General features: G+C 39.3%; 1 protein-coding gene across 1 annotated transcript in view; it reads right to left on the bottom strand.

Moving 5' to 3' along the window:
* The window catches only part of UBE2D2 (ubiquitin conjugating enzyme E2 D2), a 53,598-nt gene extending 40,019 nt beyond the window's left edge, over window positions 1–13,579 (bottom strand). The window contains exon 1 of the mRNA XM_033096561.1: window positions 12,931–13,579. Coding sequence (XP_032952452.1) covers window positions 12,931–12,954 — 24 coding nt within the window. The 5' untranslated portion in view covers window positions 12,955–13,579. The remainder of the gene's footprint in view (window positions 1–12,930) is intronic.
* Between the last annotated feature and the right edge of the window lie 4,312 nt (window positions 13,580–17,891).

Raw genomic sequence — 17,891 nt, 5'->3', positions numbered from 1 at the left:
CATTAATATATATCCAAGAGGAATGAAAACATATGTTCACACAAAATTTTTAAAATAAATGTTCATAGCGGTATTATTTAAGTAGTTAAAAAAAATGGAAACCCAAATGCCCATTAAGTGATGAATGAAAAAAAAAGTACATATCCATACAATGGAATATTAGCCAGCCATAAAAAGGAATTAAGTACTGATACATAATACAACTTGGCTAAACGTTGAAAATACTATGCTAAACAAAAGAAGCCAGACATAAATGTCACATATTGTATGATTACATTTATATGAAATGTCCAGAATAGGCAAATCCATATAGATGGGGATAGGGGACCAGTCCAGGAAGTCCAGTATCTGACAAGTTTTTTTTCCTTCTTTTTTTTAAAGGGAGACCATGGCTCAGTTGGCTCAGTTGGTTAGAGCGCGAGCTCTGAACAGGGTTGCCGGTTCATTTCCCACATGGGCCAGTGAGCTGCGCCCTCCACAACTACATTAAAGACAGGCAGCGGCTCCGCTGAGCTTCCGGAGGGGCAGCTGGAAGCTGGATGTCTCAGTTGGTTAGAGCCCAGCTCTCAACAACAAGGTTGCCAGTTCAACTCCCGCATGGGATGGTGGGCTGCGCCCCCTGCAACCATAGATTGAAAACGGCAACTGGACTTGGAGCTGAGCTGCGCCCTCCGCAACTAGATTGAAGGACAACTTGGAGCTGATGGGCCCTGGAGAAACACACTGTTCCCCAATAATTAAAGAGAGAGAGAGAGAGAGAGAGAGAGAGAGAGAGAGAGAGAGACCAGAGAAAATGAAGTTAATGAAACCAGGAGAAAAGTTGATTCAAGAAAACTTCCCCAAACTTTAGAACATGAATTTCAAAATGGAAAAAAGACCAATGTCGAGCAGATAAATAAAAATTGACCTACACCACCACGTATCATGAAATTTAACAACACTGGGGACAAAGTATAACAGCAATACCAGAAACTAAAAGACAATGAAAATACTGACTACAAAAGTAAAAAGTGCCACACTAGTGCTCCTATCTCAGGCTAAATCATGTTCACAGTTTGGACTAAGAAACTAATAGCTAGCTCCTTTCCGAATGCCAATAAAAATTGTTAGCTTCAAGTTGTTCCTCAAAGTCTGAACAATTTTCTCAATCTTTATCGATGTTGCATGAAACCTCATACAATTTAATTTCCACATCAAGTTATATTAACAGATTCAACAGAAGAAATAAGACATATACACTGGGGGGGGGGGGAATGGACTGCATAAACATGTTTTGGGATTGCCACTGTAAGTTAAACAGATTTTGAGGTTTGTCCTATAGTGATGAAAATAAAGGGTATAACTATTTATCTTTTGAAAAGAAATTCAACTTTTTAATAAACCAATTTAATCAGTGTTATAAATCAATTTTAAAAAGAGCTCACAAACGTGTGACATACGCCTATAAGCTCAATAATTTCAGAGGATTTTATTATTTTTAGTCACAATTAAAGCACAATGATTAAAGATACAAATAACCTTTTGATGGACAGGAATTTGGCCTATTACTAAACTCAGTGATGATATTATTGCCTTGATGCAATACGTGAAGTAGGGGAGGTTCTACTAGTAATTCCGTATCACCCCAACAATGTTCCCTTATCAAAACATGAATAATATTTCTAAATATGCAAAGACACCAAGCTCATTAATTATCAAGAGAAGCCATCGCTCCTGACTAAACTTGAACACTAAAGCTAAATTAGGTAGGTCTGAATTTTAAGGGGGTCAGTAAGTATACAGAGGTTGGCCATATCAGTGTTTAAAACTTTTTTAAACATAAAATATTTAATAAAAGATAAATTTCGGGACTCCAGCTATTTCTAGGGATGAAGACTATTTTATACAAGTTACTAGAGTTACCAAAATGGTTTCAGAGTAACATTAAACTGTCTTAGTTTTCTCCAAGAATAGGCTATAGAAAATGCCATATTCCCTAACTTGGAAAAGTACTACGTGGTCGTGGTCGTATCACTGGGCTGAACTTCCTCTATCTGTTTTTCTTCTCCCCTCCTTCCCCGCCCCATTCCCCTCCTTAACCCCCACTCCGGTTTTAAGTAATGTTCTACATGACTAGCACTATTATTTCAACAGTTTTTATCTAATAATATGTGTCAAATAAGCCCTACATTTTACTTAGGTTTTTAAAAATGGTGAGGACATCCACAGAGGGATAGGCATGGCCCAGGGCAGGATGTCCACGATAGACAGTTAAGAAGGGCATCCCCCAGGGGAAGGGGAACCAGAATGGTATTTATGCAGGTGAGTCACAGCAATGGGAGGTTGATTATATACAGGAGAACTGATCAAATGAGTAAATATATTAAGAATAACAGAAGCCAGGTTTCTCACTGCCAGGGGAAAAAAAGATTGAAAGGAAGACGTATAGGGTGAACCCTATGGTACTGGACTGGAATTAGAGGTACCAGTCTGAATTCATGGTTCTGATTACACTGAGAAAGCTTGGAAGCGAGATTCTAAGAGCAACGGGTATACCTAGCATCCAGATCTTGGTTTCTATATACCATTGTCCACTAAAAAGAACTAGGGATCCTTGGAAAAACAGATGATTACAGGGTTGGCGCAGAAGTAGAAGAAAAAGCCAGAAACACCTTGTTATGCCAGAATATAAAAAAGTGCTCAAAGAATGATGGGGAAAAAAGAGCAAATTCGTAACAATTTGATGAAAATAAATGATAATTATTATAACCTACCTGAATAAAATAGGAAATAATGAGTGAATACAAATATAAGTTTAAAAATGAGTATGTTAAAATTTTGGAGTAACAGTGTGGTCCCCAGACTCCAAGTTGCCTCCCACTGACCCGACTCCTAGTATTCACACCCTGCGTAGTCCTCTCTCCCACACTGCAGCAATGATGGTCTGTGAGCCCAAAGGAATACAGCTAAAGGAACGGCATGTCACTTCTGAAATTAGGTTCTAAAAAATAACGTGGTCTTTCATTTTGTTGCTCTCTCTCTTCTGGATCACTCTGAGGGAAGCTGGCTACTGTGTTTTAAGCCCAGTCAGGTAGCCCTATGGAGAGATCCACACGGTGGGGGTGCGGGGATGACTCCCTCATTCCAGCAACCCACAAGGAACTGCTAACAACCACGGGAGTGAGCTTGGAAGAGGATCCTCTAGCCTTCAGAGAACTGCAGCCCCAGGCAACAGCTTCGCTGCAACCTCAAAAGACCCTGGGCCAGAATCACCTCGCTATAAGCCATTCTCAGATTCCTGATCTTCAGAAATTATGAGAAAATAAATGTTTGTTTTAAACAGCTAAATTTGGGGGTGTTTTCCTATGCAGCAATAGATAAGTAATACAAACAGGATAAATATGTTTTTTCAAATTATTTATTCAAGAAATTATTTATTCATTACAAAGGGAAAAAGAGTAACTCTGTAGTAGAGAACCCTGGGAGACAGACATCACCTTAGTCAAGTGATGAAAGTGAAAATTCTCAGTAAATGGGTCAAAGTGAAACTGCATACCACCTGACAGGATATAATGAGAAGAATCCAACCAAAACCATGCACCACTTGAGTGGGATACAGCATTGCTACTGGGACATTCCTGCCAAAGATATAGGGCCTAAATTTGATCACAAGAAAACCAGATAAACCCAAGCTGAGGGACATTCTGCAAAATATTAATAACTGGACTATAATCTTTAAAAGCGTCAAGGTCGTGAAGCCAAGGAAAGAGACTAAAGATAGGTAATTAAATGCAAGGTAACTCTGGACTGGATCCTTTCCTATAAAAGGACATTATTGGAACAATTGGCAAGGCTTGAATGGGGTCTGAGGACTAGACGTCAGTAAGATCTCAACGGAACTTTCCTAATTTTGATGGTTGTATTGTGATTATGTAACAGAATGTGTTTGTAAAAAATACAAGTTAGGATGCCTGGTTAGCTCAGTTGGTTAGAGCAAGGTGCTCTTAACAACTAGGTTGCCAGTTCGATCCCCACATGCACCACTGTGAGATGCGCCCTCCACAACTAGACTGAAACAACTACTTGAGCTAATGGGTCCTGGAAAAATACACTTAAAATAAATAAAAGTTAAAAAAATATACAGAATTGTACACCTGAAATCTATGTAACTTTACTAACAATGATCACCCCAATAAACTTTAATTTAAAAAAAAATTTGAGGAGAAAATAAAATTTTTAAAAAACACATTAAAGGATTTGGGGTTGATGAGGCATCATGTTGACAACTCATTTTGAAATGGTTAAAGAAAAAGTGTTCTAAATATTGTATTTGCAACTTTTCTGTAGGCTTGAGATTGTTTCAAAATTTTAGAAAGTTAAAACAAAAACAGAAAAGCCCAACGGCAATTACAGCAATCACTTATTAGAATTTGATTACATAATATATCGGACTGAATGGTCCCCAAAAAGATATGTGGCACTTCTGGGACCTATGAATGTTTCCTTATTTAGAGAAAGGGTCTTTGTGGGTATAATTAAATTAAGGATCTTGATAAAATCATCCTGGATTACCTGTGTGGGTCCTGAATTTAATATCAAGTGCCCTTGTAAGAGACAAAAGAGAAGACACCCACAGAGCAGAAGGCAATGAAGATGAAGACAGAGATTGGAGTGATACAGACACAAACCAGGGAAGCCAAGGAATGCTAAAAGCCACCGGAAGCTGGATGAGGCATGGAAGGATTCTCTCAGAGCCTCCAGAGGGAGTCTGGCCTGCCGATATACTGATTTTGAACTTCTAGCCTCCCAATTGTGAGAGAATAAATTTGTTGTTTTAAGCCACTCAGTTTTTGGTAACTAACTGGCAGCCTCATTAGGTAACTAATATAAATGGTATAAATAATAGGACATTTAATCTAAAGAAAATCAATCACTCCTGTTAGTATACTATTATTTTAAGGAATGTTTCTATAAACTGTGGCTTCTGTAAAACAACTCTAGATTTCAAAAATGTCATCTGATATAAGCCCTTAAGAAGCTGGCAAAGGACTGCTGTCACCTACGCTGGCATGACGCTCTAGGCAGTAGAGGGAAGTGCTCAAAGGACAGCAGCAGATCCTTCTATTACAAAATAATGTATTTTGTGTATGTTTCTTTTTTTGTTCATCTTACAAGATGTTAAAGAGAATTGTTTTTACTTCTAGGCCAACAAAAATATCACATGCATTACGAACACACTTACGTGACAATATTTTGTAGTTGAAGAAAAAATTTGGAATTCAGTCCCTTTTTCTACTTTGAAATTTTATAAAACATTACTTTTACAACATAATAGTGTTTTTTTTTTCTTTCTTTTTTGGTTGGGGTAGCAATGAAGTGAAATGCTAAATAGTCCTTAACATTGACACCCAAGATTTCAAGATTCAACCACTTCCATGGGTCAACATTACTGGGCAGTTAAACCAGCCACAGTGATAATTACTATTAAAAACCACCCTTTGTGGCGTCCACATTTTCTGTCTACTCATCTCCCACAGGCTTGCAGGGTATGTGACTCCATCCCCATTCTATAGACAAGGGAGCTGAGGCTAAAGAAAACTAGTGAAGTGACTTGCCTAAGACCACAGGGTTAGAACATGACTCAGTAAGCATGATGCTCCAAAATCTTCCTATTTTGTCCCACCACACCCCTTGCTGTTGGCATTTCGTGCATGTTGTCGGCAAAAACTGAATGCCTAATATGCATCAGGCATTCAGTGATATTCAGGGAATATAATGAATAAGACGAGAACTTTGCCCAGGAGAGCTCAGTCTAGAGGAGGTAATAATCAGTCATGTCCACATACTAAGAAACAGTTCTATAATGGAACCCTACTGCCTGCATGCCTGGGGCATACTTTACAGAGAAGCCATTTCTGTTGGGTCTCCAAGGATGAATAAAGAATTCAGAAGGAGGGGGTAGGGTGAGAAGACATTCTCTGGATAAGGAAAAGGAAAGACTAAAGGAAAATGATTCCGAGAAGGATCAATTAGAACTGTTTCAATTACAATAATGTTTCTCATGAGATACTAATATGTATTATAGTAATAAAGGTGGCAACATTTTGTCCTAAATTTTGTCCATTTTTAATGTTTTTAAGAAATAACAATTTGCCTTAAGAAACTTGCACATCACAAAGCAAATGCTACCCATTGTTTTCTGATGCACAAACAGCATTCCACCATAGGCACTGTCTATTTGATTCCACTGGTTATCTCCCGTTTTCTGCTGTAATTCAATATACATTTGATAAGTTATTTAATCAAAGTTTATTGTACATTAAATATTTCTACTATACTAACCCCATTTCCCATGGACTTATAGCTAGAATACAGAAGTTTTAAATAAAAAAAAAAAATCAGAGTCCTTTGATTAAGTCCCCAAAAGTCAGATTATTTTAAAACAAACATGAGCAAAGCATAGACTTCTATGTTTTTTTAAATTAGGTGACCTGTCTGTCTGAGATAATTAGCAATGTTGGTACTACCCTAATTGCATGAATATTGAAAATCTGCACTCTATATCCTCTTTTGCTACATCTGTTTGAAACATTTTCAAAGTATGCTGCAATGAAAACAATGTAACATTTAATGCAGCACCTGATGAGGATCCCTTTTATTATGTAAGAAAAATACTATTCTTTAAGTGTTTGTTACTTTATAACAAAATGACAATGAATGATGTTCCATTTTAATATATTTTTGTTTTTAAATAATTTAATTTTGTGCTGTAGTGGTTTATGTATTTTAATTAATTTACCTGGGACTATTTGTGCTGTCAATTTTAATCCAAGTGTGCATTGTTTTATGAACTCGTTTGAAGCTATCAATATTATTAGTTTGAAAAGTGTTCTAATAAAGTTGTGAAACACTAGATAGGAGGAAGGAGACAGCAATTTATCAGAAACTAAGGGAAATGAGGGATAACCATGTTAACTGTTACAAAAGTTAAATAAAACCGGAAATATCCATTGAATTTAGCGATTAAGTAATCATAAGTGATCTTACTAAACAGTCCCAGACAGTGAAAAGACTATTCTTTTAAGAATTTTGGTACTGAAATGCCAAAGATGGGAGGGATAAAGAAGAGGAAGGCATGGGTTCTAGTCCAGGAGGAGGGTTAAAAATTTTTGTTTGTTTGTTTTTTTAGGATGAGGGACATCCTGAATAATTTTGGAAGCTGAGGGGAATTAGTAGAAAAGAGATCGGAACTAGGAGAGCAGGGTCAATTACTGGAGAGCAATGACCTGGCCGAAAGAAAACAATAAAATGGAAAGCAAAAGTTAGCCTGGCAAAGGGAAAAGTATAGCTTCTCCAGAGACAAGAGGAAAAAGAGTGATGACTAAGGTAAATTTGGAGCAATGGTTGGCTCAAGAGTCAAGACTGCATGCATCGAAATCCTGGCTTTTCCTACCATGACCATATAATAATCACTGGGCGTTTGTTTACCTCTCCAAGTCTCCCTTTTCTTAATCTAACCAGGGAGAACAGAATTCTCATAGGGTGGTTCAGACCATTCAATAATTCTGATACAAAGTGAGTATTCTAAAGATGGTAGCTGTGGGGGTGGGGTTTTGGTTTTGTTTTGAAGGAAATCTGAAAGAATTCACATGTAAGATTTCTATTTTCTCTGCAAAACAGATAATTGGGTCACCTACTGAGATTAAAACAGAGTGTTTAAGGAGGTAGGAGAGTGATTCTTAACTTTTGGAGAGATTAAAAAATCCATTTGACTCTGATTCAAGATATATAGAAGACAGAACATCCAAAATTCGCATAGTTTTAAGGGAGTTATAAACACCTTTCTAACAATAAAGAGATGTTGAGGAAAAGATCCTCTGGTTCCAGGGCATAGTTTTAAACACCCAGTTGTTTGAACAAAAGAAAGAGATTGCATCCTCTGGATTTACATACCTAACAGCTATATAAAGGTAAATGGCTTGCCAAAAAGACACTGGACACAATCAAGAAATCCAGGTTCTCGATCTAGCCCTAATAAGTCAGTCACATGTCCTTTTCAGAAACTAGCTCTGAGATATGTTACAGTGCTAAACTAACATTTTACAATTCTATTACGTGAAATCTCAACTGACTCTGTAGACAAAAAGAACAAAAGGTACTTTATTTTCCTATATCATCATTTATTATGATTTGAAGGTTAGCCCAGAAACCTAACCACCAAAACTTTATTTCTACAGAAAAAAACAAGTGTGCTTCTGCATTTCTGGGATGAGGCTGCAAAGGTTCCTGGCAGCATCAGGCATGAGTCAGGTATTCCGATCCTGGGAACAGCCTGGGATAGTTTAGCAGCCCTCTCTCTCTAAATATCCAGAATTGGACTTTGTCAACACTTCCTCTTTGTCAGTCAACAGTACAGTAATACACACAGGAGACTTCAAAGAAAACCTGGATTTATTAATAGTTCTTCTTCAATGATAGCTGTTTAAACTACATTTAAATAGCAACATGGAAGAGGCAAGAAAGTTTCTCAATTCAATGAATCTTTTGTAAAGCAAAGAACCCTTTTCTAATTAAAAAAAAAAAAAAAAAAAAACTTTCCAAAGATTTCAAGAAGCTTATCTTTTGGAGTAAGAGGTATGTCTGCTTTCCAAGACGGAACTAATTCAAACAGCCATCTTCAGCCAACCATTTATTATGTTAAAGTTCCCAGTACTCCACAAGACCTTTTGTTTTGTCACTCTGATTGGAATTCACTCAGTTCGTACCTCTGATAATATTAATGTCATACATGATATCATACTTCTAGCACAGTATTTTAAAATAATCTTTTTAAAAATTTAGCAGACTTGTTAACAGTGTTACAACGCCTTCCCCACGTCCTTAAGAATCATCCTTTGGTAATCTCCCATCTTAGACATTTTGCAAGTATGTAGTTTACAGAAAGCTGATTCATAACATGAACACTTCACAATGAAGTTAAGAGTAAGATGTAAACTTCTACTATGGGATCAGTGCATCTACCAAATCGGCTTTCCCTATAACCTCACACATAATCATACAAAACCTCAGCAAAGCAGTTAATTTGAAGTTTACATATAACTACCTAATCCTGCCCAACTACCTAATCTTGCCCATCTACATTAAGCAATACTTTGGAACTTTTAAAAAGATAGAAAAATATGGTTTAAATGATTTAATCCTTACACTCCTGATTACTTACTGAACCTCAGTCTTTCGTTATTTCTAATTCACATTGGTGCCTACGAACCTACCAAAAAGTATGGGTTGTTTTTTTGGTTGTTTTTTTTTAATTGGTTGCCAAAAATCTGGATTGTGGATTTCCTGTTTTAAAAAAATGGAAGATCTGGCAACATTAGGCCCACAGATTCTGGCAATCACAACATTTGGAGAGAGCTGGGTAGCAGCTGCCCTCTTCTGATAGCACATGCAATTTTTAGTCTGTCCCCTCCATCCCCTATTCTCTTTGCTCACTTTGATTACCTGCCTGGCATTTATAGCCAACAGGTTTGAAAATTTTATTTTACTGAGAACTAACTTACTTATGTATTGTCTCTTGAGGGGCCTTGAAAGAAGCTAGCCATAAAAATCTTTATCAGTTACAGAGAACAAACTGGTGGTGGCTAGATGAGAGGAGAGTTGGAGGGATGGGTGAAAAAGGTGAATGGGATTAAGAAGTACAAATTGCCAGATATAAATATAGTCACAGGGATATAAAGTACAGCATAGGGAATATAGTCAATAATATTCGAATAACTATGTACGATGTCAGATGGGTACTAGACTTATCAGGGTGATCACTCTGTAAGGTATATAAAGGTCTAATCACTATATTGTATGTCAACTATAATTGGAAAATAAATTTTAAAAACAATTTTTAAATCTTTATCATAGAAATAGATTAAATCAAGTGATGGTCCTGGTATTAAAGCTACGTATACCAAATGTTAACTATAATTAGCAGGATATCATTAAAATGTACAAGCACGGGGGCGGCCGGTTAGTTCAGTTGGTTAGAGCCGGATGGATCCCCACATGGGCCATGTGAGCTGCGCCCTCCACTACGGTACTGTAAGAGAACCAAATAGCCTCCTGCATCTGTATAACAAACGTAAAGAAGAAAAACAGGAAGTTAAAAAGGTCTCTGATCAGTCAAAGAAACCACACAGTTCACGGAACTCATGAAGACTTCTTCACTCGGAGCCTACTGGATCTTATTTTAGACATAATTTTAATAAGCTCTGAGATCTGGTTTCCCAGCCCACAACAGATGAGATGCAGCCAACTGGAAAAGGGCTGGGGGGTGGTGCTGCGAGAGGGAAACACTCAAAGTATCAAAATCAAAGCTAAAGACCTATAAAGTCAGCAGAAAATGTTAAAACTTAGCAGGTTGGGGCCATTTGGTGTAGCTACAAACAACCCCAGAGGGTCCCAATCTCTGCACAGAACTATACTGGATGTTAGTAACAACCCTCTTTGGTACACACACTTTGTTAAAGCATAGGTCAGGATACCTTAAAGCATGTATCAAAATAAATTCCATCAAAAGCTTTTTCCAAAAAAGACATGGCATTGTCAAATTCACAGAACACTATTTCCAGCTGTCAGAGAAACAAGATATTGAATTCCTAAAGATGCCACATGTCAAATGTATTTCGTTCTTAGCAAAATCTTATTAGAACCCAGATGCATTAGTTCATGATATCTACAGTTGGTATTTAAGCAGAATTATTTTGTCAGAAAAAAACTGGGAAGGTTGAAGACCAAGGTCAATTATATAAGTAAGTCTTTGGGGGATTCCGGTGTAGATATATTCCTAGGGCTGAGGATAAGATAGGATTGGTATTATCCATATCTAGTAAGTCTGCATTCAACTTAAAATTGGTGTCATACAAAAAGTTTTGGGGGAAAATGATCTCCCTTTTGTTTTTACAATTGTTATTAACTAGTATACCAAAAATAAATTTTATTTTTCTAATCCCTGATAGTCTCAGAAGTTGGTCCATACTTTGAGGAGGGCTCTAGGCAATAAACTGGGGGAACATACTAAGTTTTGAAAGTTCAAATTATCATTGTCTAAACTTGATTTTCCTCATTCAAATTTTTATAAGGGGATACTTTAGAGAAAATCTAGAGAATTTATAGTAACTCAAAAGAAACATTATTACTGAGAACAAGCACGTTGGAAGATTAAAATGCATGTTTTGAGTGCTATTTCCCCACTCTGTAAAAGATCCCTGTAACACGTTATCAATCTGTAGAAATGAAAGGCTACATCTCTTGACTGTAAGTTATCACATATACTCACTCCTCTTTAGGTTTTAAAATAAGAGCACAATTTTCTACAGGCAATAATCTCAAGTTGGTAACTTCCCCGAGACTTTATAAAAACCTAGTAACTCCTAAAACCCTTAAAAATGCATATATATAAAAAAAAGCATATATAGTTTTACTTGGACGACCATTCCTCAGTGTGTTCCTGCCCCTTGAACGGTTAAGAGATCTTTGCTTAAAGTTCAAGCTTCATTTAACAAATAACCTGCTTCATTTCAGTACAAGATTTACTCTGTCTAAAGATTGCCCTTTTTCATTTGTTAGAAATCAAAGAAGTCAAAAGAAGTTGGTAAGGATCTAACCTAATTTACAGTAACCATTGGGATTAATTTCACATTAAAGGTCTTGGATCAAGAATGAAATGAGGACCAACTGCTGAGCTGAGGAGTTTAACTTGTCCACCAATCAGCACTTTCACTAAGTGTAAGGCAAGGTGAAAATTGGTTCTCTTGCCCTTGCATCTCCACCCCATCCTTCAGGATGGATAATCCCAGGATCTACTCCTAAATAGCTAGAGGTTTAATACAGCCAACTGAAACACCAAACAAAAATCACCAGTGGTGCTTCCCCACTTCTATGAAAAAAACATGATAGTGAAAGGCACTAGGAAATTACAATATTAGAGGGGGGAACCCTAAATTTTAAGCAAAGTCTATATTCTAGAAGCAGTATTAGGGAAACATTCGTATAGGTAACTAACTGAATAACCCTTCATCTTAAAGGGCAAAGAAGTCCTTTCTAATGGAAAAATCTAACAAAATCCCTTCGAAACTAAAAGGGTCTCCCTGAATGTATCACCTAATTTAAGCTGTAAAGGGAAACTTTGTGTAACTTCTCCAGTGGGTTTCAATGTTCAGGTTTCTACCACTACCCCTGCCAATTTAACAGCTTTTCTGTAAGATCCATTCCTGCAAAACTGAAGTTTCTGATTACATTTGGCAACCTCAGGAATAAAACACTTCTCCCTCTACTGCCCTCCTCCCTCAAAGAATCAAGTTTTTTTCCTTTCTGAACTTCCTACTTGAACAGTTTCTGGACGAGTAGAGTGGACCAAAGTGTGCGGCCGCCAAGAGGTGAGTGCACTCAAGAAATACTTGTGGATCGGACAAAAAGGCTTCTTCTGCCTGCCTGATATGTGGGCCCCAAGCTCGGGCGGTTCAGAGGAGAGCCAGGGCAGGTGGGGGGGAGGGGAGAACCGGCAGAGAGGGGCAAGGAGCCCTTTCGACCTCGGTCGAAGGGGCCGCCCAACGCCCCAGCCCCCCCTCCCGGCATGCCGGGACAATGGCCCTCTAGCGCAGCAGTCCCCGGCCGGGGAGAGGCCCTGGGACTCCATACCACCGCAGAGCCTAGAAAGGAGGCCGGGAAGGAACTCTGAGCGGGCCAGAGCACCTCCGGCCTAAGCGCGGGCTGCGCGCCCGGGCCTCCACCGGCGCCATCACTGGGAGTGGGGTGTGAAGGCCGCCCGGCGGGGCCTTCGCGGGCAGCCGGGTCCGAAGAAGATGCGAGCCCGGTGGAGGCGACGGCGGGAAGTGCAGGCCTCGGCCTGCTCAGCTGGCCCGCCCGGCGGCCCGAACCCACAACCGACCTCCGGCCGCTTACCTTGTGGATTCTCTTCAGAGCCATCGTGGGAGGCGGGTGGCGGCAGCCCCCGGGGCGGGGACGGGGACAGGGGAGGGATGGGGAAGGGGCGAGGGGGCGCGAGGCCGCCTCGGTGATCACGGGTCGACCGGAGAAGATGGAGAGTCCGGGAGCACGGGTCCGCAGGGACCGACTGAGGGCCGAGGCCCACTCGGCTCCCGAGCCAGCTGCAGCGGTCACCGCATCACCCGGCGGCGGCCCCTTTATGCGCTGCCGCCCGAGCCGCCGCCGCCGCCGCTGCCGCCGTAGCTGCCTCTTCCTTCTTAGCTCAGCACCGCCTCCTCGGCCGGCGCGGATCCCTCCGCCGGGTAGCAAGAGCCCAGGCCTCAGGCTCGGCGGCGCCTCTGGGTCGGACAGCTGGAGGGACTGCCTGCTGCAGGTGGACCGAGAGACGCGCGGGCGGACGGGCGGGCGGCGCCGCCGGGGTGGGGCCGCCCGAGCGCGGGGTGGGCCCAGGCCGAGGGGCAGGTCGGAAGGCTCGGGGATTGGAGGGCCAGGGGGAGGAGGGCTGGGTCGCGTCTGCGGCGGAGGGATACGGGCCGCCCCTGTGAGTATCTACGCGCCGTCGCCGTCGCTGTCGCCGCCACGGCTCCCTAGAAGATGACGCCGCGGAGCCCAGAGAGGAGATCTCGCGAGAGCCGTGGCGCGGGTCATGGATTCTCCCGCGCCGCGACTCTTGAGTCCCTTGCTTTTGACACGCGCGTGTCATCAGAGATCAATAAACGTTTACAGGCGAATGTTTTCCCGGTCGCTCGACTGTCCCCATAGCATAGACAAACCCGGGAGGAGGCACTTAGTCCCACTGCAGTGTTCTTAAGGAGGAAGGGACTTGTCCAAGGTCACACAGTTCCACAGTGGCAAAGCTAGAACTTTCCCAAGCCGCGTGTAACAGCCTGGACCCCTGCAAGGAATGTAGTTCCGGGCAGCCCTGAGATAGCTTTTCCGATCGAGGCGTCAGCTGGGTGACAACTTCAACGTCTCAGCATTGGCATGACAGTCGTAGAAGTACCCAGACCTCACGCTCTTTGGTGAATTGTTACAAACACGCACTGTACCAATTACCTCAGAAAAAAACTTGTACAGTTTGTGTGTTCCGGTAGTTAAAACCAACCTTGTGGTTCAGATAACCATCAGGAACAAGTTTAGAAAACCTATTCTGGAGTTGTTTTTTAGGGGGTGGAGGCAAAAAGCTAACTCACTGAGCAACTACTACTCTGTGTCGAACTCTGTACCAGGATCAATGAGATATAAGGCCAGGCCTGGGCTGGGAGGTGCTTGTTATCTGGCTGAAGACACTTCCAGGGGAGATTAGTAAGGAATATTTTCCTTGGGAGATGATGTCCACGTTCTCAAGTGCACCCCGAGGTTTTCTGATTCTAAAACTGTTCTTTCCTCTATCCAGAAGGGACCTTTAAGATCATTGATTCTGACTCCTGAATTTAGACAGGAGAAACTGGAGCCCCTAAGAGAAGGATCTTGCCAAAAGTCATGCAGTAGAGAGCCCTGTCAATACTTATATTGCCTCACCTACTAAGTAGAGAAGGTTAGGCCAATAGGGCAGGGCCACTGTAGACTCAGTGAATCAAAGGAGGGAAAAGCTGTATCCAGTCATCCAGGTTGGGTGTGTTTGAGGTTAGAGGGGAAAAGGAATATTCCACAGCCCCAAATTGTTTCTTCTTAATACGCGTGAGGAGAGAGACAAAAATGCCTATTGGTCACATTTTTAAAATTTTTTCTTCAAAAGCTTTTTTGTATTAGAAAAGCAATGTATATTAGTCGCAAGAAATACAGATAAGCAAAAGGAAGGAAATAAAAGTCAACCAGGACCAGCCCAGTGGCTCGGGTGGTTGGAGCTCCCTGCTGCCGGTTAGTTTCCAACATGGGCCAGTGGACTCTCAACCACAAGGTTGCCTGTTCGACTCCCACTCCTGCAAGGGACAGTGGGCTGCGCCCCCTGCAACAAAGATTGAAAGGACAAGTTGACTTTGAGCTGATGGGTCCTGGAAAAAAAACACTGTCCCCCAATAAAGTCCTGGAAATACACACTGTTCCCCAACAAAGTCCTGTTAAAAAAAAAAGTTGTTTTTTCTTAAATAAAAGTCAACCATACTCTGAGCATCATCCAATGATTAACCATTTTTGATATTTGGTTTATGTCCTTCCAGTCTTTTTCTCTTACATATAAATACATATTTTTCTTTGAAAAATATCACATCATAATATTATTTGGTAATCTACCTTTATTTTAAAATAAAAATTGTATACATTTAGGTGTACAACATAATGATTTGATATACATAAACACAGTGAAATGATTACTACAATCAAGATAATTAACATATCCGTTTCCTTTCCTTTTTTTTTTTGTTTTTGGTGGTGAGAGCACCTGACATCTTTGGCATCTACTTTTAAAATAAACAGTATACAGTGAATTTTTCTGTTTCAATACATATTTTAATGTCTACATATTCTATTATATGCATGTACCATAATTATTTAACTGGTCAAATTTATGAGAACATTTAAGTTGTTTCCAATTTTTACTATTAAAAAATCTTGCTACAGTGTGCATCCTGTAGTTAATCTTTGTACAAATCTAAGAGCGCTTATTTAGGGTAAACTCTTAGAAATGAAATTGCTTTATCAAAGAGTAATCAGATTTTGCATCTATGTTCATGAAGGATATCAGTTTATAATTTTCTTTGTAATATCTTTATCTAGTTTTCTTTATCTAGTTATCAAGGTTTTCTGGCCTCATAAAATAAATTGGGAAGTGTTATCTCCTCTGTGCTCTGAAAGAGCTTGAGTACGATTGTTATATTTCTGTTCCTTAAATAAGTATTTGGTAGAATTCACCAGTGAAGTCATCTGGCCCTGAGTTTTCTTTGTGGAAAGAGTTTGATAATAAGTTCAATTTCTTTAATAAATATGGGATGTTCGGATTTTTCTTTCTTCTTGTGTCCATTGTGGTAATTTGTGGTTTTAAAGGAATTAGTCCATTTCATTTAGGTTGTCCAATTTATTACAATAAATAATAATAATATCTTCTTATTTTTCCTCTTACCATCTGTAGCATCTATGATATCCCTTTTTGTATGCCTGATATTGGCTATTTGTATTAGATCACTGATTTAAACTTTTCCTTTTTTCTAATGTAAGTACTTTCGAATAAAGCATTAGAAGCACACTGCTTTTGCTGCATCCCACAATTTTGTTATGTTTTCATTTTCATTCATTTTAAAATAGTCTAATTTCCCCTGTGACTTATTCTTACACCAAGGATTATTTTCAAATACTTTGGAATTTACTAGTCATCAGGGAAATGCAAATTAAAATCATAATGAGATACCACTTCACACCTACTGGAACAACTTAAATAAAAGACATTGACAACAATAAGTGATCACAGGGAAATAGCAATTGGAACTCTCATACATTGCAGGTAATAGTGTAAAATGGTACAACCATTTTGGAGAACTGTTTGGTAATTTCTTATAGAATTAAACATACATCTACCATATTCTATTCCATATTTCTCTTCCTTAAATAAGTATTTGGTAGAATTTCTTTGGTATTTACTCAAGAAAAATAAAAACATTATGTCCCAAAACGACTTGTACACAAATGTTCATAATAGCCTTATTCATATGAGTATGTAGCCCAAAAGTGGAAACAGCCCCAAAAGTCCATCAACAGAACAATGGGGTAACAAATTATGATATATTCACAAAATGGAATTCTACAATAACAACAAAAGGATAACTATTAATACACTCAACAGCTCCAATGAGTCTCAAAACAATTATGTTAAGCAAAAGAAGAAAGACACAAAGGAATATGAACTGTACAATTCCATTTATATGAAGTCCAGAAGCAGACAAATATAATTTTTGGTGTTTGAAATGGTTGCTGTTGTTGGGAAGATCATTTGTCAAGAAAGGGGTCAAAGAGGTTTTCTGGGTTCTGGGATAATGGAAATGTTCTATATATTGTTTTGAGTGAAGGTTACACAGATTATATATATGTATACATATATACGTATATATTTATTATATACGCACACTTGTCAGAGCTCATGGAACTGAATACTAAATGTCTGTGCATTTCATTTGTAAATTGTATATGTATAATAAAACAATATCAAGTTTTTAAAGAGTACACAGAATATTTTGATCTGTAATAGATTTCTCCTTGGAGGTGATTTTTCCTCCCACTCACCCTGCATGGATCTTATGCCCTCTGTTTACCCTTCACTATCTTACTGAAATTGTGAGCACACTGCATATTCTTGGAGTTTGATCTCACTTTCTGGTTGTTAACCCAATACTACAAGCATTATAATATTTAAAGGCTTTCCCTTGACTAAGATGGTTCCCAGAGCTGACACCTGTGATTAAATGATAAGGAGGGCACTCTCCTCAATATAAATACCCAGATGATTGCTCTGGGCTGAGTAAAGAGTAGAGCCCAAACATTTTGGGAACTCTCTGTTTTTAGAGCTCAGCAATCCTACAGAAGAGTTTATTGAGTCTTATTGAAATGACTGGTAAAGACTATTAAGTAAGCCAGGAATTTATTTTCTAGCTCCATCAGTATGGTCCCTTTTTGTGATTCCCCCCTCCCCTTTCTTCCACTTCCCCCTTTTTGTGATTTTTTTTTCTTTTTTTGATATTTTCTAAGGCGTAGTTTTAAAACATAAAAATGTCCTCAAACATTCCAGACTCTAAGATAGTACCACCATTAGAGGTTATTAGAAGTTATTTATTAGAGGTTAGTGTATTTCCTTATATAGCTAGGCTTTGTGGTCAAATATTGGTGATTGAAGGAGAACTGACTCTGGGTGGTGAACACATAATGCAATACATAGATGATGTATTATAGAATTGTACACTTGAAACCTATGTAGTTTTGTTGACCATTGT

This window comes from Rhinolophus ferrumequinum, chromosome 24, assembly GCF_004115265.2.
Source record: "Rhinolophus ferrumequinum isolate MPI-CBG mRhiFer1 chromosome 24, mRhiFer1_v1.p, whole genome shotgun sequence".
Taxonomy (NCBI): Eukaryota; Metazoa; Chordata; class Mammalia; order Chiroptera; family Rhinolophidae; genus Rhinolophus; species Rhinolophus ferrumequinum.
The sequence above is the reverse complement of the archived record's forward strand: the minus strand, read 5'-3'. Positions and strand labels throughout refer to the sequence as shown.